General features: G+C 43.5%; 1 protein-coding gene across 1 annotated transcript in view; it reads right to left on the bottom strand.

The window, feature by feature from the left end:
- Window positions 1-13,192, bottom strand: part of NIBAN1 (niban apoptosis regulator 1) — a 54,315-nt gene that overhangs the window by 28,659 nt on the left and 12,464 nt on the right. The window contains exon 2 of the mRNA XM_054285752.1: window positions 194-324. Within this exon, the coding sequence (XP_054141727.1) occupies window positions 194-324 (131 nt within the window). The remainder of the gene's footprint in view (window positions 1-193; window positions 325-13,192) is intronic.

The following is a 13,192-nucleotide window of genomic DNA, read 5'->3' as shown; positions in this document are numbered from 1 at the left end:
TCCAACTCCTTGTACCAGAAACTCATGTCATGGTTCTCCTTGTGCCATGATAAACAACTAAACAAGACCAAAATAAAGATGAATTTTCAAAAATTAAACTTCAAACCTGCACCCATATGCAACTTTTGCATCCCAAGCCAAAATGACCCAAATCCAACATGGGTCCCAGACAGGAAAATGAGTGTCCTCCTACCCTGGTTTTCAGGAAGCGGGACTGGGAGTGGCGGTGCTGCTCCAGCTCCTCCTGCACGTGCCTGCAGAAAGCCACGGCGTACTGCCGGCGGTAGTGGGGGCTGAAGTTCTTGATGGTGGCCTCTGTTTTCCCTGAGGTGGAACAGAGATTTAAAGGTATTTAATGTACATGGCTTCACAGTCTGTAACACAGAACCAAGGCACTTCTCACCAGTGACCCAAATTCTTCTCTTTGGAGAAGAGGCAGCTCCAGGGTCACCCAACAGTGACCTTCCAGTACCTGAAGGGAGCTCACAGGAAAGATGGAGAGACACTCTGGACGAGGGATGGAGTGACAGGACACAGGGAATGGCTTCCCACTGACAGGAGGCTTAGATTGGATATTGGGAATGAATTGCTCCCTTGAGGCTGGTGAGGCCCTGGCACAGGGTGCCCAGAGAAGCTGTGGCTGCCCCTGGATCCCTGAAAGTGCCCAAGGCTGGGCTGGACAGGGCTTGGAGCAACCTGGGATAATGAAATGTGTCCCTGCCCAGAGCAGGGAGTGGAACTGGATGGGCTTTAAGGTCCATCTAACCCAAACCATTCCATGATTCCATAAGAAGACCTCCTGAGTGTACCAAGGGCCACTTGCTGCACAGATCAGGAAACCCTTGGAGATGCATTCAGAGGGAATTTGTCCAGGAAAATATTGGCTTTGAGACTTTGTTTTTTCTTCTAAGATCAAGCACAGAATTCCCCAAATCCATTTCTCTAAGGAAAGATGCTTTCTGCCTTTCCTTGGGGCACGCTGCCCCAGAGCCAGGGATGGTCAAGGGGTGAAAGGGTTTTCAAAGATAACCAGTGACACTGACTAATGTTCAGCCATAGGAGCCAATTTTATCACTTACTGAGATTTGAAAGATGACTCAACGCTCTACAAAAGATTTTTCTAGGCTTGGGCACTACAGCCTCATCTTTGTTTTAATTTAAACATATCCTCAGTCATGCTGCAATAAACACTAATCTGGTATTGTCTCACTGTGATCAAGATCTCATAGGTAACAGCAATAAACACACTGAGGTCTCACTTCTGAGAATCTTAAAACAATTTACAAGCAATTAACCCATTAACCCTACCACAGAAATAATGGTGCTTTGCAGACAGGGAAGTGAAGCTGAAATTAAAGGCATGTGCATTTATGTGACTGAAAGAGTCTGTAGCAATGCAAAAAACAGAACCGGGCCCATGATCTAGAGAGCATCCCAAACACCCTGGATCCTGGAGAGATCCCTTTCTTCTTGGTATTAGGGAGCTCCATGCCAAAGGGCATTTCTGAGCATACAACAGAGAAATACAATTTCACATCTCCAGCAATTTTGATGCTTTCAAAATTTCATTTTGTTCTGCTCGGTGGGGAACAAACATAATATTTTCTGTATGAGAAAAAAAAAAGGTAATTCTCAAACTAAGACTTATTAATGCCTTTAGATGGACTCCTAGACCAGGACTGCCACACAGTATTCCTGAAATGGAATTCATGGAAGTGTTCAAGGCCAGGGGCAAGGAGCAATCTGGTTTAGTAGAAGGTGTCACTGCCCAAGGCAAGGTGTGGGACTGGATGGGTTTGAAGATCCCTCCAACCCAAACCATTGTGGGATTCTGGGAATTATTCCCTAATTTCCTAACACAGATGTGCATGAGAAGACAAACCTACATTCTAGCTCCTCTCCTTTGCAGTATGGTGCAGAATAAGATGCACCCCCAAGTTCAGGGGCAATGCCAACACTGCTGTTCCATGACACCACCTTTCATTCCAGCCTCTCCTGTGTCACCAGCTCAGAGGGGTGAGCTGCAGCCTTCTCCTCCATAAGCACCAATGTGATTGCTGCCCTCCACTGAACTGAAAGCCCCTCTTGCCCCACTGCTGTCCCACTCCAATCCCACACCAGCCCTGGGAGACAGACCTGACACCCTGGAGCCCTCTCCAGGCACACAGAGGAGCTGGCTCAGCACTGGCACAGCCATCCCACTCAGCTGGAGGGATGTCAGAAGCAGAGTCAGTTCACCACTCATGTAAGGCTTTCACAGAGTTACTGTGGGACAGCACCCTGTGACAATCTGGACTCCAAATCTTCAGCTTTAAGATGGATTTTTGGAGACATACTGATTATAGGATGTGCTTGGGTATAATAGCAGGATATGGTACTGCTAAAGCAGAAAATCCCAGCCCTATAAAAACTAGCCTGCTTTGGGCAGAGGCATAGACTTAGTCTCCAAATAAGGACAAAGTTTCCCAAAACCTTCCTTAGAGCATTTTTTTCCCTCCTGGGCCCAGCCAGCAGTAGGATGTTGTTGGCCCCAGCCCCAGCAGTTTCCTGCTCAGGGTTTGCCCCTGTTTTGCACTGTGGCTTTTTCTTTTCCAGCTCGCATCATCCTCTCAATTTGTTAGAGAGGGCTTTGGGACACTGCACCTCACTTGGCTACTGCCTGCATCCTGCAGTAAAAGTTTGTAGAGGAAGTGGGACAAAGAATAAAATTCTGGTGTTGGGAAGAAAGCTGCAACAATCACAGGAAATACCTGTAATTTTGGCAAAGTCTCTCAATTAAGGCTAAATGGCCTCAGAAGTGTCATTCTTCACTGTCAGTACTGCTTAGATCAGCTTAAAGCACAATGACTGAAGAGAAAGAAAATCTGCAGATCACAACATACACGTCAGAAATGGGACATTGATGATGTAATTTTTATGTGCAGACTATATTTATGACAAACCAAGACAAGAATCAAGAGGCAAATGTTTCTGGTTACTTCTTCCCATCTTCACACTACTTGTTGCAAAGGACCTCTGCTTTAAAAATCCTCCTCCTTCTTAAAATTAGAAGAAAAGTTTATTTAAGGAGATTGTGAGTGGCACCATTTGAGGGTCTGGCCTTGCAGGGCTCAGCTGAACAGGAATTTCAGTGCTACCTGAAGGTGGGAAGAGAAGCAGACAGACCATTGACCCATTATTCCTCAATGGATATTTAAACTCTTTTGGTTTACAGAAAATAAAAATATGCTATCTGAAAATAAACATGATGGAAACAGTCCTGAGTAACAGAAACTCCTCCCATGAAAAGATAACATGGGGCAACTGGAGATAAAATACTCCAGGGCAGTTGAAAAATGAGTTCCCCTAATTCTTTTCCAAATTTAGTGTGGCTGGCTTCGTCAGAGCTGTTTATATGGAGCACAGCCAATGCTCCCACTTGGCTGGTCTGGCAGTGGCACAGCTCCAGCCCATATAAATGGGACTTGGAGCCCAGCAGCTGGGATGTTTATCCTGGGAGAATGAGGAGTCTGATCAGCTCCAGGAGGAGCTGCATGCAACCTCCTGCTCCTGTGCTGGAGATGGACTCCATGACTGATCCCTGTGGGTTCCTTCCAACTTGGGATATTCTGTGATTCCATGGACCAAAATTACCAACAGGAAAAGACAACTGTGATGGAGGTGGAAGGATTTCCATCAAATTAACATGGAATTCCTCCTTTGCTGAGGGTTTAGATCCTACTCTAGAATAAACTTTGCTAATACTTCATGATGCACCTCCTGCTCTGCAGAACTGCCCCTGCACATGACCACAAACTTTAGCATGAGTTGTGATACCTCTTTTAAGAATTAAAACAAATGTCACTGCACTGAGAAACAAGAAACATCTACCTGTTGCTCCCCTGGAAATCAGTAATCATTCCCAAATCTTTTTTCCATGCTTTCCCCCTGCCTTTGACCTTCTTAATTGTGTGCCCAATGTTGGACACTTGTATGTAACTCCAAGCCCACAGAATGGCCTCAAATACCCAATTTTATAGTGGCAGTTTCCCTGCTTTTATTGAAATAACTGACATTCAGCTTTTCCAAACAAGGGCACTCTTCAGCAAGTTCTCCCAGGAATGAATTCCTGCTGGTCTGGCTCCCATTGCAGCCTATCCAGCTCTCCCTGCCACGTCTCCCTGCTCTCAACAACGTTGCCACGTGGCCAGTCCAGGTGCAGGTCAGGAAAGCTCAGGAAAAAAGGTCAGAAAACAATAACTTCTTGGCTGTCATACAAGAGAGTCATTGCTCACACTCCCAGAACTTCAGCCATTTGGAAGTGAAGAATGGAAAGAGGGAAGGACTTGCCATAAAAGCTATTTCACTTAAATATTGGTGTTTGGCAGTAAGATGACCCTTCCACGAGCAGGGAAATGTTCACAATCCCCCTCCACAGCACAATTGCCTGCACTCAGCACCTTTTGGAAAGGGTTTTCCAAATACACCATGACCAGTGATATCAATCTCTTTGGAGGTCTGGAGGCTGATGCATGTTCTTACACCATATAAGCCCCAGAGGACATAAAAGTAAAGGAAGTAGATTATTTGCTGTATTAAAACAAATCCTGGACAAAATAAAGCCTAAAAGAAATAGGCACTGTGTGTGCTTAATGTCAGTACACCCAGCACTTCAAACAAGTAAAGCAGTGAGACAGAACAGGAACAAATCACTTTGTCTTATTTCCTCCACTAGGCCATGAGAAAAGCTGTCAGAAAACAATCTAAAATGCTCAGCTGATCATACCCACACAGTGCTCCACAAGCCAGGATGGAGCCCACAACTGGGGGCAAACTTTTAAATTATAAACTAAAAACCAGTTAATCTAGATGTACGGTATGCCTAAATGCAAATTGAGCTTTAAAATTACTACTGTCCATCCATCCATCCATCCATCCAGTCTTATTCTCACAGCCCATCATGGTAGCAGCAAAATGAGCTAACAAAATAATTCCAGTGTTCAGCTCTTGGGCCAACTTCATCCCAAGTCCCAGAAAAGCACAACTCTGATTGAGGTACATGTCTGAAACTGCAGATGCTCTATGTAAGCCCTGAAAGCTGGATGTCAGTACTGGCACCTCTAACATGGTCTGGATGCTCAAGGGGAAGAGAAGGAAGCAGAAACTCCCCATAAAAACTGCTTTTCCTCAGATCACCCTTCACTGCAAACATCATTATCAGTTGTTAAATGCATCTGGTAGCCAGAAAATCTGTGAAAGTGATTCTGTTTGGCACATCCTGACAGTGCCCATCACCTTCCAGTGCTCTGGGGTATAGAACAGATGGGTTACAAGTGATTCCCTCTTTCCTTTTACAAGTAGTGGGATTTACAAGTGATTCCCTCTTCCCTACACTCTTCTTCCTTGTGCAGTATTTACAATACCACCCAGGAAGTGTTTAAGGTCAAGTGCTCCCAGACTTGATCTAGGAAGGCAATGTAAACTACTCTCATTGTTGTTGAAAGCACAGCTCATTTTGATCTTTATTTGTAGAAATAGTATTTCAATTAATCTGAGTCATGACTTAATACCTGTTAGGACAAAAAGGGATGGCAGACTCAAAGGTTCTGATCTGGCTGGATCACCTCTCACAGGTTTTGTTTGCACTCAGCCAAACCCAGCAGCTCTGGTTGGTGGAGCCACCCCTCTTTTCCATGCAGGAGCATGTGGTTTGCACCTGGTAAAATACTGAAGCCAATTATTTATCCCAGCCTTGGTTTATATTAATAGAGACTGCTCTCAATAAAACCTTACAATTCTGTGACTCCAGTGGTGTGCACACACCCTCAAATCACCAGTTTGCCATGCTGGCAAAATCCCTGTTAGTCACCCAAAACTCGGTGCAGAGCAGTGGGTAATACCCATCACACCTCGGATCAGCCTCTCCTCTCATCTCAGCATACAGCACTCCTCAGGTGCTTAGTCCATCTTCTCTATAGGAAAAAACTGATGCTGTCTTGTGAAAAAAACAGATTTTTTCACAAGTTTTGCAGCTGAGACCAGTGGGTGTGATATTTGTTCTCCACCAGAAGCGAAGCTTTTGTTTCACAGCAAGCCAAACAAACACGTTTGTAAGGTCACCTAGACATGATCCCTGACAAAAGAGGTGCCAAAAGTAACAGGGTCCATTCCAACCTTGCAGATCTTCCTTTCTACAATTTGGCCCCAATACTTTGCTCTTCCTCAAGTGCTCTGCTACACAAGGCTGTATTTTGTACTGAGATGTTCAATTATCCCATAGATTTCCAAAGGTTTCCATCCTTATGTTGTTCCCAGGCAGCTTCAGGAGCATCTCACATTCAGAGGGAGCAGATTGAGCTCAGTGAGACCTCATGCACTCTATAAAAAATGCTTGTTTTGTGAAGAGAAGCTTGTGATCTAACTGTGGAGCTTGCTGGTTTAAGTTAATCCTGAATGATGAATGATTATTGAAAATGAAGAACAAACAGCACAGATCCTGCACAAACAGAGTGGCTCTTGGGTCCAACTCAGAGACTCATTCCTGCAGCTCATTCCCCCACTCCCACTGCTCAATCCTTATTTATGGGAGAAGGAAGATTTCACAAATTGCCTTTGCACTTCTGTCAGGCTAAAAATTCCTAATAATAATGATTTACATAAAGGCCAGTGCTTGTGGTTGATCAGGCTGGAACAAGCCAAGGGTTTGATTAACACTGTGTCAGATAAGCTTATCTCAAAGGCTGCTAAAATCCAACCTTTCTTGGTAATGGGGTGAGAAGCAGCAACCCTGTCTAGAAACAATTACTCATGGTCAGATTCAACTAGAATAAGGTCTGACAATATAAATAAGCTTCTTTCACAGCACCAGAAGGACTTGGGATTTAATAACCAAATGAACCCAATCTAATTCCTGGGAGGGTCACATGAAACTAAACTATGATCTGTGATAAATAAATTTGGTGAAGGTCAATGATTTTCAAGTTTTGGGGTTTTCTTCAACGCCCTGAGCCGCAAGTTGAGCCACTCCTGGGGACACAGACAGCAGGCATGCCTTGAGCAGCTTTCTCCAATCCAGATCTCAGCACCACGTTACACATCACTGGAGGTCACACAAAAATGTTTCTTGGGAACATTTAAACAGCATTCCAAAAATGTAAGCCAATGCTGCATCACCCCTTAAATCAGGATGATGTATTCCCCCTGCCCTCCCTTTCGGGTGACAGTTACCTCACTGCCCAGCCATCCACTAGACTAAATGACAAAAACGCACAGAGACACAGATAACAGAAATAACCACCTTCATTACATTAGTTGAAGCTTTTTTCTGAATATATATATTTTTATCTATTTATGTATTTATATATATTATATATATATATATTAAAAATATATAAATAATTTATACAGACACACACACACCTTCAAAATATTATTTTCATGCTTGGCATATGCTCATACAAATCTGGGAGATTTTTTTACTAATTTCTTTTTTCTTAATTACTTTGCCAAATTGTACCACTCTACATGGCTCTATCACAAAATCACTCCAGGGAGTACATGACATTGGCCAAAGCTATGAGTACACACACATCTTTCCATGAGGAGCTTCATTTATGCTGAGATTTCCTTACCTAAATTCCCTTTATTCCCTCACCATTCCAACTCCTGTCACCATCAGCCCAGATGGACTCCTCAGAGTACTGTATTTCCCACAAAGTTATCACTTTTTAAGCACTGCAGCAGAAGGCCATTATTCCATGGCAGGATTTTATTCCACTTCTCTCCAACAAACACACAAACTGCACAAAACAGAGTAGCAAAATGAGAATCATGGTAACACTGGAGCCTCTTTTCTTACCATTTCCCTCATCAATTCTAAGGCATTTGCTTCACTTTTGGCTGCTGTATACACTAAAAATGAGTAAATACCATGATTTCCAAAGGATTTTCAGCTAAGTCTATGTGCAAGAAGGGTAAAACAAAGACTAATCTCTAAACTAAACAGAGGTCTCAAATCAAGGACGTTTACTTTAATGATCTCCCAACACAACCACACAACTTGATTTTACCACAGGAAATAATTTCAGCCTCAGAGCCCCTTCTTGCCACTCTGAACCCCACAAGAACACCTGGGTGAATATACAGATTTAACCCAAACAAGCACCATTCAGTTTTGAAGCCCAAGGCCATACCCATGTCACAGTTGTGCCAGCTGGGACCATTTCCCAGTTTCCTGGTTTGCTTTGCTTGTGCCAACACCTCCTTGCCTTGGTCCTCTGCAGGGCAGAAACTGTGAAAGGGCATTTTGAGGGGGACAAAGAGCCAACTTCTTGTGAAAATCAATAATTGGTTTTATTCCGCTTCCTCCTCTTTTCAAAAGGACAAAAATTTATACATAAATATATGTATGTATATAATATTAAGCTTCTAATAAGACTTTATAACACAGGAAGAGGAGTACGTAATATGCAATTCACATTCCAAAGAATTTAAATTTTTTTTTACCTGACTTCCCACTTTACATTCAGCTTGAACAATAAAAATGGAAACATTTTTCCTTTGCAGTGCATATTTAGTCATTTGTTCAGGCTCTCACTAGTTTCAGGTTATAATACTGGAATATGACTGCAGGAACATATAACTTGTGAGAGCAAAACATTGGGCAGAGGATGGGAGAACTCACTTTATAAAACTAAAAAGTTCGAGTGAAGCTTATAAAATCTCTTTAATGTGTCATTGTATTTTGTTGTTACAAAGCTTATAAAATCTCTTTGATCTGTTGTATATTTTGTTGTTACACAGCAGGGTGATACAATGGGATGCCTTTCTGGCCTCACATGGGCTTTGTTGGTGATGCAGATGCTACAGCATTGGAATTGTTCAAGGAATTGTTCAAGGCTGACACAACCTACAAGACAAAAATGTTCTACTATACTGTGGTCAATCCTTCAAAGGCTTAGCTAAGACAAACTAGACAAACTCTCCTTGCAGGTAGTCTGTTCTCATGTTTAGAGCTATGATGTTATTTTTCTGAAAACGTTTGCTAAATCTTCAGGGATAACCTGATTTAAAAAGAGGATTGCATTCATTCCTTTGCAAGGAATACTGCCAGGCATTTAAAGGGTCTGTACCCCTGCAACTGAAGGTCTCCCCTTTCACAAACAAACCCTTCCCTACCCTTCCATGGATGGTAGTGTCCCTCAGGAAATCCTCACAGTTTGCTTTTCACTCTGCACGAGACACAGGAGGAAGCGCTGGCGCCTCATCCTGTGGGAAAGGTTTCTTCACAGGACTGCTAAAAAGCATCAATTAAGGCAGAGTTTAGAAGACAAGTGTATAATTATTACATGGAGCTGCTCACCCAACCCTGTGTAAGACAGTTTTTTCTGTGCTTACTACAGACGGGGAAGGGAAACTACAGCTCTGTGATGCAACAGATTGGCTTTATAATTCAAATTAGTGCAGAAGTGGCACCAGAGCATCAGCCCCTGATCCAGGAGATCCCCTGATCTCCTTCAAGAAAGGGTGGCACAAAGGGAGCAAGATGCACTGAGGCTGCTGGAAAGGGAGACCTTGACCACATCTCCTGTCACTCCTCAGTCTTGGTCTGGTTCTCTCACTCACACTTCGCTCTGACTCTCCCATAGCAGCTGTGGCTGCCCCAAAGTCCCACTTCAGGATGGGCCACAGCCTTTTGCTCTCTTCCAGCTGTGAAATGGGCGCAAAAGGAACAGAATTTGCCTCTTCCCTTGTGAAACCAATGAAACCACTCCAAAAGCCCCTACTAAGTCTGGTCCAGGGACAATTCAAGGGAAGAAGCAGAGAAGATGAGGCAAATGAAAACAAAATGAATGGGAAAGGACAACCAGAAGATGGGAGATGGCTGTCTGGCAGCCTGGGAGTGCTCAACATGGGAGACCTGCCAGTGGCCTCCTTTCCCCTGTTTTCTCCCATTCAAAGTTGAACACGGGCATAATCAAGATCCCAGTATTTCCAAAGCACTGTAAAAGAATAAAACAAAGTGATCTAAATATTTTGGGGTTTTTCTCTGGCTAAAAGGACCCATTAAACTTCAATAATCATTCCTTACTTGGCAGAATTCATGCCTTTGATTCCTTCTGAATTAAAGCTGGGACCTCACTAATAAAAATACACCTTCTGCTACCAAATCAGGAATAATTCCTGAAATTTTATACTGAAAAGAGGTCAAGTAAAAATCCAAACAACCTCTAACTTTCTGCAGCAGTATCAAAGATGAAGAATCACCTTTATAGTCCCCAGGTTTGCTGTTCCTACAGCCCATATCACCAGAGGCAGAAACACTCCCAGGTGACAAGGGCACAGGTCAGGGGAATTTAAGGAAAAAGGGAAACCAAAGAACTGTGTTCAGAAAGGATTTGTTGTGAATGCCACAGAGGACACACACAAAGGAACACTCCTTTCACAGTCTCTCCTGTGCAGACGTGGGGGTTTAAGGCCTCTCTGTTCCGGCACACTGTTCAAAAGTATATTTTCTTTTTCAGGCTGCTATTTTTAACCATAACTCAGAGACAGGCCAGAGTCCAACAGAGTGTCTGCCTGCACTCCCAGACAGACAGGCACAGCCACAGTGTCACTTGCTGTGACAGGAAGGTGGTGACACATAGCTCTGCAGGTCCCAGTTGCCTTGTTTCCTCCATGGGGCTGGTTTCACCAAAGCCCCCTTTTATTCAGAGAAATCAGCTCAGAGGGGTTCCATCCAGCCACCTGGCATGCCAAGTGCTGTGCATTATTCTTCTTCCTCCTAGACCACTTTCAGATCCTCAAACACTCATGAAAGCATCGCTGGGAGGACAATAGTTACCACTGGTGTTTGTTTTCTCCATTTCTAAGAGGACTTCCCAGAAGGAAGCTCCACTCAGCCATAGCCCCTCTCACTAAGCCTGTGCTTGAGGCTCCTTGGCTCTTCCACCCCAATGCTTCAATGCTCCTTCCTTCTTAAAAAAAAAAAAAAAAAAAAAAGGGAGATAAGGTGCCTCATTTCCTCTCCATTTATCTTTCACGTTCAAAAGGGCTTGTGCCAACATGACTTGAAAGGAAAAAATCCAAATCCAAACCACCTTTTCCCTGTGCTGTGTTTGTACAGTGGGGCCACATGAGGTCTGGGCTCAGAAAGGCAGATGGGCAGGTTGTTATTAAGGAAAGGAAATTTGTTCCTGAGCATTTATTGGGAAATGGTTGGTGAGAGCTCTCCTGCTGTTCACATGGACCCTGTGCCTCTGGAGGCCTTCATGGCCCTCCATGGACAGACACACCAAACCCTCCTGCCTGCACACCAGGACCTGGGGCTACACAGAACCACCCAGAAGGTGTTCAAGGCCTGGGTTTATATCCATGCTTCAGCCAGTGCATTTAACAGTTTGCTTTCATCTCTCACACCTTTGTATGACTGGTTATGCAGCTCCAGTTTTCTACATCTCAGCTCTTCCATCAAAGGTCTCTATGAAGTTCTCCCCATCAATCCAATCTGAGCTCCTGCCACTGTGGATGCTGATACATTCTCTCTTTCTGGAGAAGAGCATGTTTCACTTGTCTGTATCAAAACTTAAATTCTTCATCCTTCTGTGTTTTGCAAAATTTATGGCACCAAGAAAAGAGCAGGCCTAAGAATGCAGTATGCAAGAGCTGTGCTGTAAGGGTTTTATTTGGCAAATTTATGTATATCAGATCACATTTTCACTTTGTGAATGCAGAAGTAATCACTACTAATGTGACTTTAAACATATTTAGCCCCTAACAATGCTCATTCTGAGTCTCATCCAAACCTGAATTCCTCCAAAACCTGCCTGCATTTCCTCACTAGAGCTACATTTCAAGCCATGTTTGCATTCTTCAGGGGTGCCTTAAAGGCAAGTCTGTGGCTTTCTGAGAAACAAATGCAGGGAAAACCACACAAACCCATTTTCTATCTTCATTTGGGCTGATGGGACTTCGTCAGCCTGATGAGGTGAGAGATGAGCCCTGAATTTCTACAAAATATTTTCTCACTTAACAGCACCCAGTGTGGCTTCAAAACACCCTGAATAGCTCCAAAATCCACAACAACACTTCAGAGACTTTCCCCCCCCCTTATTACTACTCCCAAAGACCTTTACTATACAATCAATCACCCCTGCCAATGAGATGCTACTCCTGCAGCAGCAGAAATTTTGCTGCCCTGAGACACTGCTTTTCTGCTATTTGCCCTTTCAAGCATCCCTGAGCCAGCCGTTTCACCACAGCTTTTGCATAAACCCAGCAGCTTCACACAAACAGGCAGGCTCTTGATTAAGGAAAAAGCAGAGCAGGGAAAAGTGTAATAGAACAAGAATTCTGGAAAAGTATATTCAGGTTTGGGCTTCAATGGAGTCAGGACCTTTTCTTTGCCAGTCTCAGAAATGCTGAGGTCAGGACAACAAAACACAGATTTAACATCCTGGTTTCCAATTCTGTTCCCTCTGAGGGACACGTGCCTTAGCCAACAGTCACAAATCCATTGTTCAGGAGATGACACTCTTCTTACAACCCCTTCTGAACAAGAAATGAGGTCAGGTCCTTCTGTTGTAATTACTTCCCCTTTAGAAGCACCCCTGGCACTAAGAAGACACAGACACTGAAAATTCAAAGGCGTTTTTTTCAAAGTTACTTTTGCTGCCCCTGGTGTGAGGCAACTCCTCCTGTTTCCAGAACAGCTGGTACCAACCACCAGTTGCCAGGTGGGTGCTCAGTGCCTCTGAAGCCAAGCTGAAGCTCTAAATGCCAGCTGGAGTTCTAAAAATTACAATTTTTGTTTGGGTATATTAAAAATATCTGCTTAGTGTGCTTAAGAAGAAGCTGCTGAGAGAAACATGAAAGCATCAGGTCTTATCTCATTCAAGAATGCCTAGTACAGAGCAACACCAACCAAGTCAGAGGAGATCATGCAGCCCTGGCTTCCAGACTGAGCAGATACCCTGATAAGCTTTTTAAACTCCTGATCTCTGAGGGTTCCTCTGATTTGTAAAACAGCATGTCTTGAAATTGAAATAAAATACAGAAATGTAGTCAAGACACCCACCACACAGAAGTAAAACTTTCCTGAGGCAGCAAACATGATTTGTTTTTTTTAAAAAGGCATTAAAAAGAAAATAGAAATCTCTTAAGGGCATTAGATCCACTTTTATTGCAAATCTGCTCTGGCAAACTAATTTTTTAA

This window comes from Melozone crissalis, unplaced genomic scaffold (genome assembly GCF_028551555.1).
Source record: "Melozone crissalis strain CALT ecotype California unplaced genomic scaffold, PUWL_Pcris_2 ptg000045l_1, whole genome shotgun sequence".
In the NCBI taxonomy this organism is placed as follows: domain Eukaryota; kingdom Metazoa; phylum Chordata; class Aves; order Passeriformes; family Passerellidae; genus Melozone; species Melozone crissalis.
This window is presented reverse-complemented; position numbering and strand designations above follow the sequence as displayed.